We start from the raw sequence: 26,228 nt of genomic DNA on the forward strand, positions 1-26,228 counted from the left end.
ATGCCCCACTTAAATGAGACGTCCTTATAAACTTGGCACATCAACAACTTGTGATTAACCTATCCCTTATATGTATTATTTTATTATGCATTGTAACACCGATGCTCTTCTCATAAAACACTCATCTATATATATGCTTTGGTAAGTACTGAAAAAAATCCTATTAATAAATGGAGGTAATTTTACTCAAAATTGGATTTAAACTTTAATAGTAATTTGTCACTACAGATTACTTCCTGCAAATATGTCGTGTATTGATAAAATATTGTAATATATGACCAGATGTCAATTGATCATTGATGCTCAACACATTGTCTTTGAGGTTTCTTCCTTATTCACGTAAGTTAATTTCCTGGTCACATGCATTAATCATCATATATATATGTATACAGATAACCACAAATTTGAAATACATGAAGTCAAGGATATTCAGTGTACAGTGTGTAAACATACATGTATATGCATGTAAGTAATATACATAATACAGGATCACATGTTACCACAGGTTCGTGGACTACATGTAGTCTACAGAATGTGTTACCATAATCATCACACAAATGGAAACCATTGAACTATCTACAGCATCAATTGTTCCATGATGTCAAAAACAAATGATCAGAGTTTCAGACTTGAACATGTTGATTTAAATTTCTGATGTTTTGCCTTTGGTATTTCTACAAATTGTAATGATAGCCATTTCCTGATGAACATTAGATTAATGCTACATGTGCTGTCTATTGTAGAAATAAACATGTTTTTTATCAAGCTAGATATAAGTTATACACTTTATTTATAGTACACCATTTAGAAATATTGATGATCATGTGGCTGAATTCAGAAACTAAACAAGAGGCCCATGGGCCACATCGCTCACCTGAGTCACCTTGGCTCTTATTTAAAGATCCTTCTAAATATATTCGCATGTAAAACTTTGATCCCTATTCAGTATTGTGACCCCAACCTACTCCCAGGGGCCATGATTTTTTCAAAATTGAATCTGGACTATGTCAGGAAGCTTTCATGTGAATGTAAACTTTTCTGGTCCAGTGATTTTTTAGAAGATTTTTAATGATTTTCCCTATATATTTGTATGTAAAAATTGATCCCCTATTGTCACCTAATCTTACCCCCGGGGGGTCATGATTTTAACAAACTTGAATCTGCACTATGTCACGAAGCCTTCATGTAAATCTCAGCATTTTCTGGCTCAGAGGTTCTTGAGGAGAAGATTTTTAAATGACCCCACCCTATCTTTGCTTTTTTGTGATTATCTTCCCTTAAGAGGGGACATGGCCCTTCATTTGAACAAACTTGAATCCCCTTCACCCATGGATGATGTGTACCAAGTTTGATGGAAATTGGCCCAGTGGTTCTGGAGAAGAAGAAGAAAGCTGAAAAGTTTACAGACAGATGGACAGATCAACTTTGTCGGAAGGGGACTAAAAAGCTGATAAACAGATTTAAAAATCATACCATAATATGACCTTTCATCGATGGGCGAATAGAAAAATTAGAAATTTATACATTATATATATATATATATATATATATATATATATATGTAAGACTCTAAAGTGCGATGGTCGCTCTAAAGTGCGATGGTTACGCCAAAGTGCAATGGTTTGTTAACGTTACGGATGCCAAAGTCCGATGGTGCAGAGTTCAATGACATTTGTGACGTCCCATCATTGTGACGTCATTCTTAACATCTTTCAAAATAAAACCGAAGAAATGTTACATGGACGACAGCAATGGCAAGATTTACTCTGTTGAGGATATTGAGAACGGCAAAGTACATTTGTTGTCGAATTATCTTCTTCGAACAAACATTCTTTAATTCATGATCATTTATTACTTTGACGTACACATATTAAATTCCTAGGGGTATGCTATAATATAAAACATTCTATACGATTTCGCGTTAGAAAATTTTGTGTTTAATAACACGACAGTAATGAAATAAGTTCTTATTCTTATTTTTTGTGCATGGATTTTGCACTGATATTTCGGTAAAACAACACATAGTTTACAAACCAATGGATTTCGGTGTGTCACACCATCACACTTTAGCATGTCAGACCATCGCACTTTGGTGCATGAGTGAGGACCATCATACTTTGGCATGCAACACCATCAGGGTTTGGCGCAGACCATCGCACTTTAGAGTCCGATCGTACTTTGGAGTCTTACACACACACACATATATATATATATATATATATATATATATATATATATATATATATATTGATTTAAAAAATCTTCCAATAGTATTCATGTAGACTTTGAGTCAAGAGATCGTTGATAACTTTTAAGTATGTAAAATAAAGTTTTCAAAAAATGTTCCTCAATTGACTAAAGATTCATTTTTCAAAAAACCGCCATATACCATATGTTTGAATAAGTGTAGAATAATAAATTACACAAAATTATATGGACAAAAAATAGTGAAATAATGCAAATTTTATCAAAATTTGGAGAGAAAAAATACTGCATAATTTCAATGAATTTATTAAATTCTAGATCAAATTCCATTATCTCCTTTGCTACAGTAAGTAATATACAATCCCAAGATCATATCTAAATATTTGTGTGAAATGTTTTGGAAAGCTGCATGAGTGGAAAGGGAAATGAAGCATTTCCTATATGATGAGGTATGCACAATCAAGCAACAGGAAACTGAAACAAGGAAGTGAAGACCCTTCATCATAACAAACCACACAGATTGTACTAACAATAATTCAAAATCATGCACACAATCTACATTCACTTCTCATATAAATATCCTCAAATGAAAATGAAAACTACAACGCAAAGATTGGTGGTCTGCTGGGTAAATCTGCCTATCAAATTGTCAGTTAAATCCATCCTGGTTACCAGATGTTGATTGTCGTGTCCCATGAATGGTTCCAAGTCTACCTTGTCTCAGACCACACAATTGTAATAGATTACCAGCGAAATGACACTCTTACACTGGATACTATAAAAACTGAGATAATCACCAAGCTCAACTTAAAAACCAAATTCTTTTTATGGATAGCTTTTGCATGATGGAATGTTGATTTTTTTTTTTAAAAGAAAAATTTGCAAAGAATTTATGTGTCAGAATTTAATTTGTCTAAATTTCCATGCTGTAGAATTTACTATGTACTAATGTGAGTGATTGATCCGAGGCTTGACAATCTCTTGCATAATCAAAGCCGTGTATAAAGTAGTTTTGCAAAGTGTCAGAAATATTAGGCAGAATTTCCTTAAAAATGTAGTTTTAATTGTTGGCACATTTTAAGCAATCAAAATTGCTTAATCAGTAATTGTGTATAACATTGACTTATGACATAAGGGCAATAACTCAAAGAATACATCACTATAGCACGATTAGTCTCAATCATCCAGCTGTTTTTGTATACGGAGTCCTACAAACGTCTGGATGCTTTCTATAACATAATTCCCTTTTAAATGGTGCTGATCTAGAAAAAAAAATTAAGGACATTTTTGAAAGAAAATATGTTTGCAATGGTGCTTGATAAAAATTGTGAGTTCCTGGTATGAACTCTAATAAACGATACTTTATCAGGATTAATTAATTAACAGAATTGTATTTTAATACAGGGTCATCCCAGGTGTCACATTGAACTTACATAATAGTTATGCAAGGAAGAGTCCATAAAGATCTTTTCTGGAAATTTTTTTTTTTCTAAACATTGAATCTATTTTTTCTTTCAGTGGAAAACCTATGCTTCAACTCTCAAGACATTGATTCAAAATACAGTGTAGTTTCTAGAAGAGCAGGTATTACTTTTTGAACTAGCCAATCAGTATCTTCATCAGAATTTTGATGAGCCTTGCTCTGAGTTCAGAAAAAATTAATGAAGAAAGAGTCAAAGATGTTTGTGGAGAGTATACACAAACGCCTGGATGATCACGACGGATAAATCTGGTGCTTCATTTGTATATCATCCAATGTGCTTGTAAAATATGATTCTTTATTTCAAATTGAATGCTCAAGGTGATTCTGGAGAAGAAATCAAAAATGCTAAAAGTTTACAGACACACAACAGGTGATCAGAAAAGCTCACTAGAAATTATTAGGGTTGGTGATCAAGAATATCAAAAAGCAAACTAACATAAATTCTGAAGGCTCTAGTGAACTTGAATCACAAATGAGAAGACTTGACACACAACAGGTCTGGAGCAGGCACTGATTTATTATGCACTTGTGGTATTCCTTTATTATGTAAACATACTAAAACAAAACAGCTTCAATTTCCAAATAAGTTCAAACCCTTAGAGGAACCCAGTACATGATGTACATCTAGGTGACACTTGTCTAAGTCAATGCAGACAAAATGACTAGTTCATGGATACAATCTGCAAAATCAAGGATTCAGAGGGCTTACAACTTCATTAGTTTGGGATTCACAGAGGGCTTACAACTTCATTAGTATGGGATTCACAGAGAGGGCTTACAACTTAATTAGTTTGGGATTCACAGAGAGGGCTTACAACTTAATTAGTTTGGGATTCACAGAGAGGGCTTACAACTTAATTAGTTTGATACAAAAGCGAGCTAATTCTAAACACCTTCATAACACCACACTGTTCACTCATCAAACAGATTCATACTTCTCGTTTTCGTCGATTCTCTAGTTTCTTTTCCTCTTTCCATTTACTGTGGTCTTCCTTCTGTTGTTCAATAGCCTCTCGTTGTTGTATCTTCATTTTTTCATACTCTCTGAATAATCCTTCTCTCAAGCGCTGTAAAATAGACAAGGAACATATAACACCTGTGCAATCCATTTCAATGGGCATTCTAACCCTTATTTTCATTCTCAATTTCATAATTTCATTGTTTTTTACACTGTTTATTCCATCACATTCTGTATTCCGACAACAAATTTGTCTCCCAGTGACTAAAGAATTCAGGGGGCCAGGGTTCGAATCCCGGTCTAGTCCGTCGCATTTCCCCCCTTCCGGTTACATTTAATGCCATAAACCAGACCCTGGAACTTCGAAAAATCCTATGAGGAAGTTGGAAGACCTTGGGTTTTGAATGGCTGGTCACAAATCATTCAAATGTCCCATGACATTTGACAGCCTGTTCAATTACTTGCTGACAATTGCCAGAAAAACTGACCATTGGTGAGCCTACACATTCCATCAGACAGAGTGCCAATGCCATATGAAGAAGACTGAAAGAAGCTTTAAAAAACTCCAATCTCATTAAAATTAGATCCTTTGATCCGCTTATCTAATTTTAATTGGATTGCATAAACTCCATCCTTGAAGATCAAGGCTGAAAGAAACAAAGCAGCAAACCCTTCTGGCAGTATATCAAGAAACAGGACAACATCCATAATACTCAGATAGTGAAAAACCAACTTTTCAGTGACAACAGAGCAAGGCCCACATCCCACAAACACAGTTCAAGTCTGTATTCATGAAGAAACTTAACATCCTATCCCATCGATCAGCAGACATCCCTCCCATCACCATCAGTACTGAAGGCATCTGCAAACTACACAAGACAGCTACAACCCAACAAAGTAACCTTGCCACTGTTATTTGTAGTGATGGGCATTAGGAACAAAAACTATAATTGATTATCGGCAATAATCGGATACATGTAATCGATTAATAATTGATTATAATCGGAATTGGCATTTAAGTGTTTTCCCCTCAAATTAGATGTAACAGAATCATTAAATGTATGGAAACAACATTTGAATTCTTCTTTGAGTCTACATTCAACCACAAGCACCTGAAGTGTGGATAACAGTACGAGTTTGGAATCAGAAGACCCCTTCACACCTAGCTATCCAACTTTCTCCAGTGCAGGAAGATTGCCATTATGATAAAGGCCTTCACATCAGAAGAGTTCTCAGTGGATTCTGGGGTACTTCAAGCAATACTGAATAGTGTTGGGCCTGCTCCTCTTCCTGTGCCACTAACTCCCTACAAGACCACATTCAGCTTAAAGAAAACCCCGACTTGAAACCTGGGCCACTGACTGTAGTATGTAGTTTAACCCCAACAAGTGCTATATCTTCATTATACAGCAGTCAACCAGCTACATCTGATTCCTATGTAAACCCTCCCCCTCCACACAAACCCCTAACTTAGTATCAAAATCTCTGATTACCTGAAAAGAAGCACCCATAGCACTGGTACCTGCAAGCACACATCACCCTTGGCTTCCTTAAGAGAAAACTGGGTTTCTTTTCCATCCAATGCAAGAAAAATGCCAATTTATCCCTTATCTGACCAGCCCTCGGATATAACTGCATCACATGGATTCCTCACCCTAAACAGGACATTGACAGACTGGAAAGAGTGTGCAGCACCTATCTACTCAGTTCATAACCAACAACTACAAATCCATAACACTTAGCTCCACCACTGATTTTGCAACTGTCAACAGTTACACTCCAACAGTACTGATGCAATCTATGCCTCATCTTTCTTTGAAACGAGGTTGAGTGGTTTGCATCATATTCCAAGTCAGCTGGTGCCAGATATAGCAGTTCAAACAGTCATCATTTATTGAAGGCTTCAAATGACTAATGCCATCCAAACAGTAAACTTGCTAAAGTGCACACACTCTGATCTATCGTACTAATGTCATAAACCTTGGCGACAACAACGTATATTAATAAGGGAGTGATACAGATACCAGGTGGTTTCATAACTATCATTCTGAGGAAATTCGAGTTAACAGATTTGCTGCTTGATTCATTATCGCAGAACAGAAGCTCAAGATATAACGTGCATTACTTTTGATATATTTTTTACAGCTATAGTTTCATAATAAATATCAGAGAGTCTGTCTCCAAAACATGGGGATTTCATCTCGGCATGTCAAAACGAGAAAATTCGAGCTGCGTTATATCATACAAACAGATCGGTGTGAATTTACTTTTGCAGTCATTGCGTAATTTTTCTCTTACCTTCTTTTCCACGACTGAATCATAAACTACAAAACTCGCAGCAGCAGCTAAGAATACAAAAGAAAACCTTAGAATGATTTGAGAATGTGACACCATGTCTTAGATAACCGTACAAATTTTATTCGTATGCTAAAAATAACTCGTACAACGAATTTTTCACTTATAGAAGAAATTCAAAGAGGAGGATGTCCACCTCTGGGTCTTTCAGCCATTCCTTTCTACTTTCACCCCCTTTTCCCCTTAGACATGTTTTGTTCCCCGTTCTTCCTTTTTAGTTCACCCACTTTAAGTCTACATTCATCCGCAGGGACCTGAAGTGTGGATAGCTTGTACATAGATCTCATATACATGTACACCCCATCCCCCTTCTAGAAAGAAATTATCTTTATACAGAACCAATAATTTATCCAAAATATGTTAAATATAGGTAAATGACCCTTTGTTATTAAAATTTGTATTAGAAAACCTATCCAGAGGCTATGAATGAAGCAAAATTACATTATTGTCTTCCCGTACAAAAATTTCTATTTAATTCTATATATCCAATAGAACCCAAATCTTTATTTTGATAAAATCTTAAACTTGGTTTTAATTCTATCAATGACCATGGTTAAAGTTACATACAAAAGTCCAGGAGCGTAACTCCGTTAGGCTCAAGTAGGCACGTGCCTACACATTTTTTCCCTTTATTATCAAAACACGTTTTAGTCCATAAATGTTTGCAAAATAAACATATATAAATCGGATATAAAATTATCATTCTGTCGGACCTTTTCTTTTTATAATGTATTCTACATAATGTTTATATATTTTTTTCTAAACTTTGGTGATCACAATGACTCGCTCTCGAATTGAACAGTTTAAATTTTTCAAAAGTTCTACAATATGTACTGTCTATTGCAATAATTTTGATGCTCAGGGTAGTGGAAACGAGTCCTGATATTTCAAAAAATTTCTCGGGGGTGATCCCCCCTCCTGTACCTACCGCCTCGGTAAAACCTTCAGTTTCATCACACGTATGGAGCGCCAAATTAACATAAACTCAAATAATTGAAGATCTTTTCAATTATTTGAAGATATCATCAATTCAATTATTGCTCTCTTTAATTGAATTAATGCGCGCATCAAATCAATTATTGCTCTCATCAATTGAATTAATGCGCGCATCAATTGAATTAATGAGAGCAATAATTGATTTAATCCGCGCATTAATTCAATTATTGCTCTCTTCAATTCATTTGATGAGAGCATCAATTTAGTAGAAATATTGCTCGCAATAATTAATTTAGAGCTCGGTATAAATAATTTGATGATCTTTTTAATTCAATTGAAGATATCTTTAAATCATTTACAATGCTTTTGCATCAGGAATTAATGCGCGCATCAATTCTTTTAAAGAGAGCAACGATTCAATTAAAGACATCATTAATTCAATTATGGATATGTTGAATTGTATGGAGCGCCAAATTAACATAAACTCAAATAATTGAAGATATCTTCAATTATTTGAAGATATCATCAATTCATTTGATGCGCGCAACAATTGAATTAAAGATCTCTTCAAATAATTAATGATATCTTCAATTCTGAATTATTGTGCGCATTAATTGAATTGATGATAGCATTAATTCTTCAACTGAATTGATGCGCGCTTCAATTGAATTAATGATCTCTTCAAATGAATTAATGATATCAACAATTGAATTGATGCGAGCTACAATTCAATTGAAGAGAGCAATAATTGATATAATGCGCGCATTAAATCAATTGATGAGAGCAATAATTGAATTGATGCGCGCATTAATTCATTTGATGAGAGCAATAATTGATTTAATGCGCTCATTAATTCAATTATTGCTCTCTTCAATTGAATTAATGATATCTTTAATTCATTTGAAGAGAGCAATAATTCTTTTAGAGAGAGCAACTATATAATTAAAGATATCTTCAATTCAACATATCCACAATTGAATTAATGATATCTTTAATTGAATTGTTGCTCTCTTTAACAGAATTGATGCGCGCATTAATTCCTTATACAAAAGCATTGTAAATGATTTAAAGATATCTTCAATTGAATTAAAGAGATCATCAAATTATTTAAACCGAGCTCTAAATTAATTATTGCGAGCAATATTTCTACTAAATTGATGCTCTCATCAAATGAATTAAAGAGAGCAATAATTGAATTAATGCACGCATCAAATCTATTATTGCTCTCATTAATTGAATTAATGCGCGAATCAATTGAATTGAAGAGAGCAATAATTGAATTAATGCGCGCATTAAATCAATTATTGCTCTCATTAATTCAATTGATGCGCGCATTAATTCAATTGATGAGAGCAATAATTGAATTGTAGCGCGCATTAATTCATTTGATGAGAACAATAATTGATTTAATGCGCGCATTAATTCAATTAAAGAGAGCAATAATTGAATTGATGATATCTTCAAATAATTGAAGATATCTTCAATTATTTGAGTTTATGTTAATTTGGCGCTCCATAGAATTGAAGATATCTTAATTATATAGTTGCTCTCTCTAAAAGAATTATTGCTCTCTTCAAATGAATTAAAGATATCATTAATTCAATTGAAGAGAGCAATAATTGAATTAATGCGGGCATTATATCAATTATTGCTCTCATCAAATGAATTAATGCGCGCATCAATTCAATTATTGCTCTCATCAATTAATTTAATGCACACATTATATCAATTATTGCTCTCTTCAATTGAATTGTAGCGCGCATCAATTCAAATGTTGATATCATTAATTAATTTGAAGAGATCATTAATTCAATTAAAGCGCGCATCAATTCAGCTCCATAATATGGAGCGCCAAATTAACATAAACTCAAATAATTGATGCGCGCAACAATTGAAATAAAGATCTCTTCAAATAATTAATGATATCTTCAATTCTGAATTATTGCACACATTAATTGAATTAATGATAGCATTAATTATTTGAAGAGATCTTTAATTCAATTGTTGCGCGCATCAAATGAATTGATGATATCTTCAAATAATTGAAGATGTCTTCAATTATTTGAAGATATCATCAATTCAATTATTGCTCTCTTTAATTGAATTAATGCGCGCATCAAATCAATTATTGTTCTCATCAAATGAATTAATGCGCGCTTCAATTCAATTATTGCTCTCATCAATTGAATTAATGCGCGCATCAATTGAATTAATGAGAGCAATAATTGATTTAATGCGCGCATTAATTCAATTATTGCTCTCTTCAATTCAATTGATTCGCGCATTAATTCAATTAATGAGAGCAATAATAGATTTGATGCGTGCATTAATTCAATTATTGCTCTCTTCAATTCATTTAATGAGAGCATCAATTTAGTAGAAATATTGCTCGCAAAAATTAATTAATAGCTCATACGTGCCTACACATTGAAACAGCCCTATCTACGCCCCTGATTTAAACTATCATAATAGCATATTTTTACAACAAAATAAAATTTTCAGATTATAATAAAGGTATATTACTTGAAGTGTTGATATAGAGCGCCAAATTAACATAAACTCAAATAATTGAAGATATATTCAATTATTGCTCTCAGTACAACTGCGCAGGATACTACAACTACATGTAAGTATTTACTGGTTCAATACTGATCCCATTGGTGCAAACACATCACACATTTTATTGCTGAACCCTATCCAGTTGAAAAATTTGTGTCAATTCAAATTTTGAAAGGGTTTGGCAGGGACTTTATTTTGTGGCGGAAGGATTCATTAATCAAAAAAGTTCTAATTCTTTATGATATTACAGTTTCTGTTTCATCCAATGTATCGTCTATTTTTATACTCAGGACTATACATATATTTCAGTTTTATGATTTATGATACAGGTAGTTGAGACTTGGAACTAGTTCAAATGTTGTAATTTATTAACTTGGTTGATATATTTTTCCAAACAGAACACCGATTCTTAAGAAAGTTTTAATTAATTTACTCGAAATTTTGTATAAAAATTCAGTATTTTCGCCAATAATTAAAAAATTTGATCTCCAACACCCACTTTTTAAAGTTGCATTTTAAATTGTAAGACTAGACCTTGAAAATTGTGTAAAGTTATAGAAATTGACATTACTCCAAATATGTTCTTTTAAATTATCAATTTTGATATCATGAAGTTTTTCATATCAAGTGCAAAAAGGTCATTATTTACTTCCATTACTAGTATTAATTGATTTTTTTATCTGTAGTGCTAGAAGACAGGATTATGTATCTATTTTAAGTAATGATTGATTTGTGTTGCTTATGTTGTTTAATTGGATAAATTTTAAGTGCAAAAAGGTCATGTTTAGAACATTATAACTCAATAACAAGCGTTGCGACCCCGATTTTTCTTTTTAATTTCCTAATTCTTCTTCAATGTAGAAATCAAAAATACACTTCCCAAAAAATTGACATTACTCCAAATCTCGGGTGCGAACCTCTTTATTTATTGCGCGCATCAATTGAATTAACGAGAGCACATATTCATCGATCTGACCAAGGCATTCGACACTGTCTATCGAACTGGTCTTTGGTCAATCATCGCAAAACTTGGCTGCCCTGTAAAGTTTACTCATATAGTACGATCCTTCCACGATGGTATGACGGCAGGAGGTTTGGAAAACGACTGTGTGTCAGAACCTTTTCCAGTCACCAATGGCGTGAAGCAAGGTTATCTGATGGCTCCAACGCTTTTCTACGATGGCCAATAGCGGCCACCACCTTATACCTACATTTTGTGTGTAGCGTGTACATCGTTTCCTGAAAAATCACTGACACCATACACTCACTACTCAGGTGTAGAGTGTCATTAAAAAAAATCCACCAACGTTTTGTGTGTAAAGTGTCAGAAAAAAAACAAAAAACTCATGTACACTCTACACTAAAGGCTGATATCGGGTTTCAAACTGGTAGGCACATCTTTCCTTTCCCCTCACTTGGTACCCCTTTCGTATTTTAATTGGCTCGTAATTCACCGTAGCACCCTGTCGTATTTTAATTAACTCGCAAGTTGCCTCGTAGCTTCGTTCAACTAACTGCACGAGAACTTTCGTTCTCTAGAAGAATTACACGTGCTTCTAAACTGGCAGTACAGGTGTGAATATAAAGAGAATACGTAAGTAAAATAATTGTGCCATCTTCATCTCCCGAAGTCCGTATTGGAATACACAAAGACCTGCAAGCATGATATAATGACCATGATTGATTTTTTCTTGACAACTCCTTTCTAAATAAAATGATAGTGGCCATAATTTCTATCTATGTACTTACATATTCTCTATTTATTCGCATCTATGTCCATGGAGATTAGAAGCACGTGTAATTCTTTTAAGAGAAGCAAAGCTCAGAGGCAATTTGCGAGCTAATTAAAATGCGACAGGGTGCTACAGTGAATTACGGGCCAATTAAAATACGAATTTGAAACCCGATGTCAGCCTTTAGTGTAGAGTGTACATGGTTTTTTCCCCTGACACTTTACACACAAAACATTGGTGTAGAGTGCACATGGGATTTTTTAATGACACTCTACACCTGAGTAGTCAGTGTATGTTGTCAGTGAGTTTTCAGCAAACGATGTACACGCTACACACAAAATGTAGGTGTAAAGTGGCAGCCGCTATCGGCCATCGTACTTTTCAGCATCCTGTTTGTAGTCATGTTGCAATAAACTCTTTCCAAGTCGTGGCATAACCATAAACTACAGATCAGATGGACGCGGATTCGATCTGTGAAGACTAAAGACAAAGACCAAAGTGCACCAAGCTCTGCTTCAGGATACTCTGTTTGCAGATGATTGTGCCCTAGCAGCCACTTCCAAGGACGCCCTGCAAGAACTAGCAGACAACCTGTCGGAAGCATGTGGTTCGTTTGGTCTCACAATCAGTCTCAAGAAATCAGAGGTACTCCACCAGACGAAGCTGCAATCAGTGCCACAAGAGCCATGCATAAAGATTGAGGAGACAGTTCCAACATGTAGATGCGTTTACCTAGCTCGGCAGTCACGTGACCTCCGATTGTAGCCTGGATAAGTAAATATCCAGTCATCTGTCCAAAGCTAGTGCATCCTTCGGTCGCCTCTGGACTAGACTGTGGAGTGGGCGCGGCCTAGAACTGCAAACTAAGGTAGCCGTCTACAGAGCAGTTGTGCTGACATCACTACTGTACTATTACGAGACCTGGACCCCATATAGGCGCCACATATAGCAACTGGACCGATTGCATCAACACTGTCTTCGCAAGACAAGGTTATCAAGTGGCAAGATAGGATCTCCAATGCAGAGGTGCTAAAGCGTGCAAATCTACCTGGCGTCGAAGCTTTGTTAATCAAGACTCAACTCAGATGGACCGCTCATGTTATGAGAATGGGTAATGGCCGTATCCCCAAACAGCTGTTCATCTCAGAGCTTGCTATGGGCAAACGTAATCTAGGAGCTCCCTTGAAACGCTACAAGGATGCAGTCAAGACTTTTCTCAAAGCCTGCGACATCAAAGTCGATGGATGGTAGTCCCTGGCAAAAGACTGTGATGTATGGAGGACTGCGATCAACAAAGGCGTCAAACTCTTTGAAACCACACATCTTGATGGCCTGGAAGCAAAACGTCAAGCAAGAAGAGAAACAACAGAGCACATCCTGCAACATAACTTTGCGCATCCGCATTCACATGAGGCGATATTAAAAGCATCGTCGATTCGACGGTTATCCATGGAGATGATCTATGACCTTGGTCTTATCTAGAACGGCAAGATCAAACTAGTCATGTTTGTGTTGAGGCTTCTATGCATTCATTTTCATGTGATCTTTTGGGGTTAGGTCAGGGCCACATTATGGGGTCAAAATTTTTCATGAGAATAAAAATTGATAAAAAAAATCTTTTAAAAATCACAACAGTAGGGCCAAGTAGACTCAGGTGAGTGATGTCGTCCAGGGGCCTCTTGTTTCAAATCCGTCACCACTTATAATTCTATTATAATGGCTTGCCATAGTTACACCCAATGCCTACCGCTTAGAGTGGCATGGCAGGTTTTGTTCGAGTAGTAGATTTTGCTGCATCAAAGAAAACCAGTTTCTGTAATATTACTGTCTTGCAGGGTTATCGTATAATTAGCATATTCTGTAGAACTACGAGGGCTGTTCAATATGTAATGTGTATTGTACGATATCGCAAAAAGCATTCGACTCAAATAGTGAAATGAACATTACATCCCTTCAAAGTATTCTCCGTGGTTTGAAATACATAATTTTAATCTCTGAATCCATCTCTGAAATGCGTCACGGTACGCTGATTTAGGTGGACCTCGGAGGCACTGGCTGAACCAAGGGCTTGTAGGGACTTGTAACGACGACCAGATAAGAACTTTTTAAGTTTTGGAAAAAGTCGCACGGGGCTAGATCTGGAGAGTATGGTGGGTGTGGCAAGACGGTAACTTTCTCCGACTTCCAAAATTGCTTCACAAGCTCAGATGTGTGATGGAGCATTATCATGAAGTAGACGAACATGCCTAAATCCTGACACAGGGCATCGTTTATGATATTTCTTGAGCTTTTTTAGTAACGCTTTTGCCCTTCGGCAACGGAATTTGTACACATAAGAAGAATATGCAATAAAGAACCTCCTTTGTGTTTATGGTTCTTTTGGCAACAAGCCTTCTACCGTGTTTAGTTAGCCATATTTTGTTTCCAATTTTTATTACTGGTTCGAAATAGTGAACCCATGTTTCGTCACCAGTAACAATGTTTGTAAATTGTGTTTGATTGAATTTGGGAAACATTTTGAGCAATTCCTTAGCGGTTTGTACTCGTACCCGTTTTATTTCATCTGTCAATATATGCGATATCCATCTGGCAGAAATCTTTCGTACATTCAAAATGAAATGCACCCGCAATAGCGATATGCCAACAGCTTTGGCAATATCACCAATCGTGTATTTGTCATCACTTTCAATTATTTCCCTGACTTTTGAGACACTTGCCTTGCCTGTTACAGTCACAGGTCGACCAGGTTTTGCTGCATCTTTGACGGACTCTGTGCCAGTCAGAAATTTCTTTCTCCACCTATGAACTGTCTCATAAGATACCTTATCAGACCCATAAACTTCCCCCAATTCAGTTGAAATCTGCAATACCGAATGACCGAGTTTTGTGCGAATTTTTATATAAGCTCCAATTTCTTCAATATTCTCAACCCGTTTCCCCAGACATATTTACAACAGTAGTCAACGACTGGCTCTATTGAAATGACTATAAGTTTAAAACTATTTTACAACAGTAGTCAATGACTGGCTCTATTGAAATGACTATAAGTTTAAAACTATGTGGAGCTGAAGGCTCACGTTTATACTGTTGGAAAGGTATTGAATAGAGCTATTCAAGAGTATCATCATCCACGAAATCGTGCAAAGCGTTATCACGCTGTGGTACAATACACATTACATATCGAACAGCCCTCGTATACTAATAATCTTTTCTCTTATACATGTATTTCTTTTGAAATTGACATTGTTTTCTTCCTCGACAATGAATACAAATTCCATCCGGTGTTTTTATTACACATTACCAAATATGCTTCATGTTCAAGAGCTGTTCCGTTTAAAGTAACGATTGGGTCAACGATGAATTTTAGTACTTAAATCTAGTTTATATTTTTGAAAAATACATTAAATATCAATAATTTTTTCTTCTTCGTTGTTTTAAAAAAGAATCTCATATGGGCTTGGCTCATGAATAGAAAACACACGAGTTCAATATAAATCATATCAAACCATGGGGGATCCTATATTTATTAGGAGTGGTGTAGTATAGAACCGTACTGTTATCATTGCAGACAAAATTACTAGTTCCTGTATTAGAACTAATATCTTTCCATTACAAAGTTGTGACCGGAATAAAATTAAAATTTCTAATATTTTTTTAGCTCACCTGAGATGAAGGCTCAAATAAGCTTTTCTGATCACTTCTTGTGCGGCGTCCGTAAACTTTTTACATTTTCAATGTACTTCTTCTCCAGAACCGTCGGGCAAATTTCAACAATCTTGGCACAAAGTATCCTTGGGTTAAGGGCTTTCAGATTTTTTCAAATGAAGGACCAGGTCCCATTCAAAGGGGAGATAATCACGAAATTGCAAAAACTGGGTGGGGTCATTAACAAATCTTCTCAAGAACCACTAGGCCAGAAATTTACACGAAAGCTTCCCGATATACTGCAGATTCAAGTTTGTTAAAATCATGTCCCCCGGGGGGGTAAGGTGGGGGTCACAATAGGGTAGCAAATTTTTTCATACAAATACAGTGGGAAAATGTTTAAAAATCTTCTGAAGAACCACTAGGTCAGAAAAGTTGAAATTTACATGAAAGCATTTTGACATAGAGTAAATTTAAGTTTCATTTGTTCAAATCATGGTACCAGGGGTAGGATGGGGCCACAATAAGAAATCAAAGTTTTATATGCTGATATATTTTTAAAAAATCTTTAAAATCATCTCTTGAACTGTTCAAGCTAGGGCTTTCATATTTTGTAGATACATTCCTTACATAAAGACCTTTCATGTGATCCCTATGAACTAGACCTGGAAATTTGACCTACTTTTAATAAAATTCTGACAATTACAATATGTCCTGAACTATTTAAGGTTAATCTTTTATATATAAATTTCTTATGGTAAGATCTTTCATTTCATGTCATGTCCTTTGGCCTACTTTTCAGAAAATATAACATATTAAGTATGTCTGGAATCTTTTTAGGTAGGGTTTTCATTTTTTTGCATAGATTCTTTATGGCAAGACATTGTGATACAATGGAGTTTGATCCTTAGATTTTGACCTACTTTTAAAAAAGCCTAGACATATTTAATATCTCCTGAACTATTTAAGGTAGGACTTTCATATTTTGTATATAGATTCTTTATGGCAATTTAAGACCTTGTTATACTTTGGTGTTTGACCTTGAACAATGGCATGGGCAAAATGGCTCAGGTGAGTGATTTGGCCTGTGGGCCTCTTGTTTGACTTGTGACCTTGGCTCAAGGTTATTACACATTGTCTGGTAGTAAACAGTATTTGTGACAAGATGAGTGTTTAATGTTTTTTGTTTATGTATTTTCAGCTTACAAGCCGTAAAGCCCCACACTGGGGTCCATACCCCTGACACAGGGGTTACAGCATTCACAATGTTGGTTAAGATTTCTTTATGCTCATGATGCCTATACACTCAGTTTACTGCTACATGTACATGTTCAGGAGTAGAGAAGTACAATTTTTAAAGATAAAATACATTTATTTTTATCTTTATTATCTGTTCAGCATTACATGCCCTGAGGCTTGCACCTCTAACCTCAGGACTATGAATTTCATGAATTTGGTAGAGGCCTTTATTTACGTTCATTATAACTGCACTCGGTTTTACAGCTACTTGTTCTGAAGTAAAAAAAACTAAAAATATTAAATATATTGTCTAAATATGACCTATTTAGCCCTACCCTGGGGTCTGATTCAAGGAGCTAAAATTTAACAGTTCTGGTTGATATCTTTATACTCACAATAACTGTGCACTCAGTTTATTTGAAACATGTTTAAGCATAAAAATTTGTTAGAACTGCATGACATTTGAAGTTTTGGCCCCACCCCTTGGGAATACAGTGACCACAATGCCCACTCATTTTGTTCCTATATCCCTAAAGATGTCATACTCCAATTTTGGTGAAAAATGGTCCAGTAGTTTCTGAGAAGTTGAAAATGCTAAAAAGTAAATGACATGATGGACAATGCACAAATAGCAATGGATCAGTTGACCTGAAAATCTTCTCAAGAAGCAAAAGGTTACATTTTATAATTCTCATACATGTATTCACCATGATTGGACTGAGGCTGTAGAAGAAGCAAGCTTTTTCACATTGTGTAGGTTACAATGTGTACACACTATGACCCCTGTGGTCAGTGTGGGGCACCAACACAATTAATGCATGCAGTAATTGAATTATTGCTCTCTTCAACTGAATTAATGATATTATTAATTCAATTAATGCAGCAATAATTCTTTTAGAGAGAATAACTATATAATTAGAGAAATCTTCGATTCAACATATCCACAATTGAATTAATGATCTCTTTAAAGGGACTGATTCACGATTTTCCTCAAAATTTTCTTTTTCACTTTTGATGATCAAAATCTACTGTCTAATGTACAGTATTTAAAAGAGTTCACATAAAAATTAAGGTTATACATTATCACAGAAGCTCATTTTAGAGAGTTTATTATTTGTTTTGTAAACAGAGATTGTGGTATGTTATTGTTTCCGAAATTTTCAAAAGAAATGTTTTTGATCTAAATTTATTATATCTTTCACATTTCAAGCAATTTTGGGATAAAACGTGTTATCTAATAGTAAAAGTTTTTGACTATGCAAAATTAAGATGCTTTATATTACAAAATCAATATTTCACTTGTTTGTTTGTATACATAAAATGACTCGAGTCTTTGTTTACATAACACAGATTTAAGGATAAAATATCGCTTTTATTGTTGTATTCAGAAGGTCAAAATTTTGGCTGTCAACAATAAATGAGTTATATTTTAAATGTTTAACATCAAAAATGAAAAATATTTTTATCAAAAATCGTGAACCAGTCCCTTTAAATGAATTGTTGCTCTCTATAAAAGAATTGATGCACACATTAATTGCTTATATAAAAGCATTGTAAATAATCAAAGATATCTTCAATTGAATTAAAGAGATCGTCAAATCATTTACATTGAGCTCCAAATGCAATTTTGCGAGCAATTATTCCATCACATTGATGCATGCATCAATTGAATCAATGAGAGCAATAACTGAATTAATATGCACATCAAATCAATTATTGCTCTCATCAATTGAAATAATGCGCCTTTTAAATCAATTATTGCTCTCATCAATTCAATTGAAGCGTGCATCAATGTGATGGAATAATTGCTCACAAAATTACATTTGGAGATCAGTGTATGCATGCAATAATTGATTTGATAATACTTTCAAATAACAAAAGATATCTTCAATTATTTGAGTTTATATGAATTTGGCACGCCATATGGCTCTGTGTCAAATCTAAGACATTCAACATAGACAGCGACTGATCCTTCGTCAAGAGCCCAGCACTAAACGTGAAAGTCGAGGGCCTTTCAAGTATGAACTTAATGGAGGTCCAGTGTCAAAGTTGGGGTTGGTACAATGAAAATCCTTTTCCACTACATGACCTTGAGCACCTAGCATACACTGTAGGTCAAAATGTGTCACACTTCATCTAAAGCTGGTGATGTCTATCTGATTGAATTTTTTCGAATGAGATGTAAAACAGCATACAAACAAAAACAAACACACCCCAAAAAACTGAGGTGAGACCACATGAATGGAAGTTTAAAATTTTACATAGGAAATTGCAACTGCTTTAATTTAATATGTGGCCCTTTGACCTCTTTCACTGTTTTTTGGATGGTAGCGGTGTTTTTTTTAATACAATAAATGCAAAAAAATAAATTGATTAATAAAAATACATGTATTTGTTAACTTCAAAGTGCTATTGGTATATTAGTTTCATTTTACACCTTGTATCATATGCTGCAGTGCAGTACTTCATTGTTCATGTACATATTGTTGTATCCGCCATGTCGCCATAAGCCGCTATCACTTTAAAATTTCTATTGTTAACTATAAATAGAATTACAGGAACACTGTTTGCTGAATTCAACTTCCTCCAGGAACATAGCATCTCAATTTTATTCAATAAGTTATGACAGATCTATGGACTTTCAGAAACATGATAATCTACATCATTTCAACATGATACTGAATTACACAACATCTTTACAACAAAAATGACTTTGTTTTGGCACAAAGACTATAATTTGATCCATACTGAAAAATATTAATTCAATATATGCATAAACAAATTCATGCACTATTCATCAATTAATTACCCTACTATTGGTATCTTGTACAGTATATACAGTACATATACTTGTACAGATAGGTCATCTTGAGAGAGATCTAGTTTTTACATCCACGTCTTCAAACTCCTTCAGGAAATCTGCTAGGGTTTGTCGGAACTCATTTACATAGTTGAATTGCTGAAAAACATTTCACATGGAAAGACAATTAACATACTGCTTTTAGTCTCCTTTTACTAAAATATGATGCTAGTTTAAAAAATTGCCAGAAAATTACTGAGCTTGCCAGGTTGATATTTTTATTTTATTATCTCGTAAATAACTGTCAGACTACTCTCTATCCTCCTCTCCTCAATCCTGAATACACTAATACATCTCTACAAATCTATATTATGTTGCTATAGTTATCAGATTTACATGAAATTCTAATAAGTATTTTTTTTTAATCCCCTTGCAACAAACTGCAATTGTGTGGGCTTGTGAGACATATTCAGACCATAAACTGAGGTTCATTGAATAGACTATTTTTCATGGTGATAGGTCAAAGTCTATTTTCAAGGTCAGAAATGGTGACAGATATCTATTATTTTGGGGGTCAAAAGGTCAAGGTCATAGTCAATGCAATTAGATACTACATGTATATATACATGTAGTATCATATCAGATTTGAGTATATATCACACTATTAGAAATGGAAGATAAAGAGAAAAATATACCTACTGATTTTTTAAGTTAAAAGTTCATATGTCAATGCCTTTGAGCCAGAAATCTAATGTAAAACTGTTATCGACTTTATATTGATAGGACTATGTCATAATAATCAAATGTTGCTTTACAAGTCAATGTTTAACAAAGGTACTCATGTTATTGTTATGATGTCATTTTGCTTGGGGATGGTGCTTGTTAAAAATTGTTTGAAACCTTCACATCTAAAGCATACTGTGGGACAGATAGATGGACATATAGGCATGGGAACACCAGCATCATCCCTGTAATTAAGCTATACTAGTGATTTTCAAATATGAAAGTCCCGTACTGTTATCACAAAACATATGGTAATGATTAGAGTATCCTAACTCTTTATTGGCAAAAATGAAAAGTATTCAAAGTTGACATTGCTATAAAACTTCATGCAATTCCTAAAACGAACAAGGACTGGCAATTCATATTAAAAGAAAGGACTTGTAAATTAGAGTTGGGTACCGCAGAAAATAAAGGTACAGCGGTATACTGTGGTATTTGCAAAATACCGCGGTACACACCATGGTATACCGCAGATTTAATCTTTTAATATTATGATTCAATTTTAGTGGATTTTAGTTGTGATTTATTGTATACAATGAGCAGTTATTAGTTTATTGATTGTAAATTGCATTTAATTTATTGAAATGTAAATAATAAGGAAAATATCTTATTTAAATCTATTTTGAAACCAGTTAACAGAACAAAAGTATATCGTACATACAGTGTAGCAGTGTCTCTGTATCATGACTGTTCTTAGAGTCGCGAATGATGATAACTTCTACATGTACTATGATGTAGGATACGCCTGTTCACTTCTCTAAAGAGAATAACGAGAACATGTGCGCACGAACGTGTTCTTGTTCTTTGACCACAATTCCTATATTCTTGCACCTCAAACCCATTAACTCGGCGTTCAGAATCGGCAGGAATTTGTACTCGCGTGAAGAACGGTGGTTTCGAACGCACAAGTCTGCATCTGCCATATTATTTTATTTTTTAAACTTGGGGTTTGCCTAATGGTGGAAATGGTATTCGACCAACATAAACCAAACAACATAAAAACAATTTTTATAATCTGCCTTATATATTAAAATAATTACTTAATGAAATGTTTCACATTATTTTTTTTCTTTAATTTTTACTTGTTTTCATATCATTAATAATCTACTCATCACGTTTTATACTTCGTATGTTTTACCGATTGTGTACAGTTATTAGACTTACCTTTCATTACATCACAACGAGGGTATGATGTAAATAAAGTGAGTCACTGCGTACAGAAATTTCTTTAATTTCAGTTTTATATTTTTGTTAAAAGTGTTATCAGACTTGAATATACCGGTATTTCACCTCGTGTACCGCGGTACATACTGGTACCAGAAAAATACCGGTACACTGGTATACCGCGCACCTCTATTTTAAATCTAAACCATAATATGAAAGAGATTTACACAGAGTAATAAACAGCAAAATTTACATGAGACCTTTAAACATCATTGCGTTTATCTCATTTTCATTTATGTAAGCATAATCTAGCAACTGAGAAATTTCCAGCATGTAAATGTACACAGAAACAATATACCTTGACTGTTTGAACAGCTCTTGGTCCTCTCAGTTCTTTCATTTTCTCTATTGCCTTCTCGGGGGTCATCTCAGAATCCAAAGTCATCAAGACACATGCACCAACTGAAATGTTGTATAGAAGTGTATTAGAAATTACCAAAAATATCAATTCAATGTAAAATGTTTTTACAAATGTATTACTTCTGCTTTAGAGTAGCAATATAAAAAAAGACTGGCCTGACAGTATACAGAGCACCTCCATTACAGGTACGTACTATTTCAGAGTAATTCTTGAGCACAGCAAAAGACAGTGTCAGTAGAAAGCAGGGATGTAGTGAAAATTTCCTCCCAAATTTGCCCCCAAAAAGGAAGATCCATAGACTTTTAAATTTTTTTTTTAACATAAGAAATTTTCACCAGTGATTAATTGTACTGAAGCACATATTTAAAACAAGAAATATCGTGAGAAATTGATTTTCGTGATTTTGTTATCTTCCAAATTACTCGGAAATCAAAGTCCTGCAAATAAACTGAATCTACAATATTGCATGTGGTTTCATAATTTTTCTTGGAACAAATTCTTTTGTTGTTTTCATGGTTTAGCATGGCAACAAAATCCAGACACATGATCCTACACTTTAATATCATAGTTTTAATAGAATAAAGGTTAGGTGTCCATGAACTTACATAGCGACAAAGTTGTATTCTTTAGGAAAACCCCACGAAATTGAATGCCCAGGAAAATTAGTGACACCACAGTATACTGCTAATTTGCTATGAAAATTAGTGACACCACAGTATACTGCTAATTTGCTATGAAAATTAGTGACACCACAGTATACTGCTAATTTGCTATGAAGAGACTATAAAGCACCATCACCTACCCACACAAGATCTCCCCAATCCTCCATAGCAACTAAAAAAAAGAAGATGAAATCAGTTTGATCAAAGATCATAACATAGGTCACTTGATAATAACAATTTATGAATGAGTGCACTTCAAATTTTTGTGCCTATTAAGCTTATACACTGTAGCAGTACATGAATTATTTATATAAGTTTTGTACGTGAAAGAATAACATAAATGCTCCATACAAGCTCAATGTCTTTTTCACAATATCAGAGTGACATGCATCACACACGAGAGGACTGAGAGTATGCATTATCTATTGCAAGTTTAGACCAGGAAGGATCTGAAATTATTCAAAACATATTCCCTAATATATACAATATTCCACAGGTTTATGTATGTCTTCCATGCAAGTAAGTTATATCCAAGGAGGATCTTACAGTCAGGAAAGGACCTGCTTAAAAAAGTCTGAACTTGACACACTTGTGTAGAAATGGCAGCAATAGTCATGCTGGTATTATGTATTCCAACATGTATCCTTCATGATAGCTTGGTCATGTAACTCCTAAAATCCAATACACAACAACTATGCCACAGGGAACATGTGTACCAGGCCTGATTATCCTAGCCCCATTAATATACTTTTTTTTATCCTTCTCACAATTTAAGGTGCTGATGGATGAGCAGACTGCCACAGAAACACTGCACCACACAATAATACAACCATGTCTATGATGGTTGAAAGCGTGTATCAAGTTTGAATTATCCTAGCCTTTTCAGTACTGTTTCTATCTTCTTTTGTGCCTATAAAATTACCCATGTAAGTTTGACAAACAGTGGGCTTCTTCCTTCAACCATAGGGGATATGTGTACCATATTTGATGATCCTAGCCTTGTACGTACTAGCTGCTTTTATCTGACCCACAAAATGCTGACAGACGGACAGACAGTCTGTGCTATAAAATATGATCGGTCTATGACAGATGAATAGAAAACCTGTTTAGTGATAACATTTTCACAATGTCTGGGATTGTGACAGGGAAACATAGAATTATTGTAAAGGTAAGAAAGTCTACTGTCTTTGTTAATTATAGGGACATATATATAAGTTTATCCAATACTTTCTTTTGAATAGTGAAAAAAAAAAGTTTTCGAGAGAAAATATCAGTTGGGATATGTCCCCTACACAACTTATTCCCACCAATCTAATATCATGTATTTAATCCTTTCACATTCTGTGGGTCATGTTTATGAGGACGTAACCATAACAACAGAATTTTTGTCCTCCTAGTGCACTTTTTCCCTCATAAAGCAGGTCGAATGGTAAAAAATTGTCCTCAAAATACATTTCATCATGCAGCCTCTTTCTCTCTCTCATGGCTTTTGTTTTGGACTAAATAAGCTACTGTAACAGTATTCTACAATTTTCACCAACAATATTTAAGTTAATCTAACTGTATGATGGCCTTTCTGTTGTTTTTAAGACTGATCTTGAGTTCTTCTACAATCCTCATTAGCTGGGCTGTGGCTGGAGGCTGACCATCAAGGAAGGGGAAATGGTGGACGGTGAGCCCCGCCCCTGACAGCTCATGAAGCAACCACTGGACACGGTACTTGTTCAGCTCTCCTTTACTGCACAGACAGTACACATCCTGCACCTCCTCAGAAACCAGACATTCTAGAAAGGATGAATACTGCAAATCACTTTTAATTCATGAGAACTTCATTTTTGCATTCATTTGCAAAGTTAATTACCTTGTGGTGATAGTAATTAAGGTTCTGGTGAATAGTTTTTAACAAATTTAGATATCTGACGAGATAATATTGCTAAATGAAGTTTAGCAACATATAGATGATTTACGGTAGAAACACGCAGCCCTAGAAACTCGTAATTTAAACACCGAATAAAGCAATCCCTTTTAAAGTTTTATGATTATATATTACGATTTATATAACATATTCAAAGCTTGAGTCAAAGGTCTACAAAGGCTTGAAGAGGATAACTAAGTATTTTATTCTACATCATGAAACTTTCATAGTTATACTTATATCATTTTCCAGGGATCTCCAGACATCTTTGAAACGGCAACCTATGAAGAAAGATCATCATGTGTATTAAGTAGTTTATAGATAAATTTTTCTGCACCTGCTGCATGTTTAACTTTTATGTTTACAATATCAGTTAACATACCAGGTAAGGATGTGATTCCCACAGGAGTTTCATATCCATAACATGTCAAATCCAGCCTACAATGACAAAACACAAAAAACATGTCAAATCCAGCCTACAATGACAAAACACATGTCAAATCCAGCCTACAAGTAAATAACAAAACACACAAAAAACATGTTAAATCCAGCCTACTATAACAAAAAAAAATAAAAAAAAAAAATGTCAAATCCAGCCTACAATAACAAAACATACAAAAAACATGTCAAATACAGCCTAGTGATTCTTGAGAAGATTTTAAAAAAAATTTCCCTATATATTTGTATGTAAAACTTTGATCCCCTAGCTATTGTGGCCCCATCCTACATCCGGGGGTCATGATTTGATCAAACTTAAATCTGCACTTTATTAGGAAGCTTTCATGTAAATTTCTACTTTCCTGGTCCAGTGGTTCTTATATCCCCTATTGTGGCCCCATCCTAACCCCGGGGGTCATGATTTGAACAAACTTGAATCTGCACTATGTCAGTAAGCATTCAGGTAAAGGTCAGCTCAGTGGTTCTTGAGAAGAAGATTTTTAAATGATCCCACCCTATTTTTGCATTTTTGTGATTATCTCCCCTTTGATGGGAGCATGACCCTTCCTTTGAACAAACTTGAAGCCCTTCACCCAAGGATGCTTTTTGCCAAGTTTGGTTGAAATTGGCTCAGTGGTTCTGGAGAAGTCGAAAATGTGAAAAGTTTACAGATGGACAGACGATGGACAACGGGCAATCAGAAAAGCCAATCTGATTAAAATCAGATCCTCGATCCGCTTCTCTTTTTCTTCTTCTTGTCGCTACCTCGTGTAGCGACAAGAAAAAAAAAAAAAAAGAGGAGCGGATCGAGGATCTGATTTTAATCAGATTGTCAGAAAAGCTCACTTGAGCTTTCAGCTCAGGTGAGCTAAAAATGTGTGTGTGTGTGTTGCAATTAGACTGAGTCTTCATTTTCTCCTTCAACCTCAGCT

General features: G+C 34.7%; 2 protein-coding genes and 1 long non-coding RNA gene across 5 annotated transcripts in view; 1 reads left to right on the forward strand and 2 right to left on the reverse strand.

Annotated features, from left to right (window-relative positions):
- Positions 1-7,066, reverse strand: part of LOC125652710 (alpha-actinin-like) — a 43,926-nt gene extending 36,860 nt beyond the window's left edge. For 2 of the 3 annotated variants that reach the window (XM_048882079.2, XM_056164731.1), the window contains exons 1-2: positions 6,945-7,066; positions 4,624-4,755 (exon numbers count right to left, since the gene is read on the reverse strand). The gene's annotated coding sequence lies outside the window, so the exon portion shown is untranslated. The remainder of the gene's footprint in view (positions 1-4,623; positions 4,756-6,944) is intronic. The other variant, XM_048882078.2, reaches the window with a different exon arrangement.
- LOC125652712 (uncharacterized) lies at positions 1-25,199 on the forward strand. Its single transcript, XR_008802857.1, has 4 exons — positions 1-339; positions 3,724-3,789; positions 22,412-22,466; positions 24,534-25,199. It is a non-coding gene; the product is annotated as an uncharacterized LOC125652712 (long non-coding RNA).
- The window catches only part of LOC125652711 (cyclin-dependent kinase inhibitor 3-like), an 11,054-nt gene continuing 4,505 nt past the window's right edge, over positions 19,680-26,228 (reverse strand). Inside the window, exons 2-7 of the mRNA XM_048882080.2 lie at positions 25,241-25,296; positions 25,095-25,139; positions 24,505-24,727; positions 23,084-23,115; positions 22,219-22,322; positions 19,680-20,072 (exon numbers count right to left, since the gene is read on the reverse strand). Of these exons, the coding sequence (XP_048738037.1) occupies positions 19,977-20,072; positions 22,219-22,322; positions 23,084-23,115; positions 24,505-24,727; positions 25,095-25,139; positions 25,241-25,296 (556 nt within the window). The 3' untranslated portion in view covers positions 19,680-19,976. The remainder of the gene's footprint in view (positions 20,073-22,218; positions 22,323-23,083; positions 23,116-24,504; positions 24,728-25,094; positions 25,140-25,240; positions 25,297-26,228) is intronic.

This window comes from Ostrea edulis, chromosome 5 (genome assembly GCF_947568905.1).
Source record: "Ostrea edulis chromosome 5, xbOstEdul1.1, whole genome shotgun sequence".
Lineage (NCBI taxonomy): Eukaryota > Metazoa > Mollusca > Bivalvia > Ostreida > Ostreidae > Ostrea > Ostrea edulis.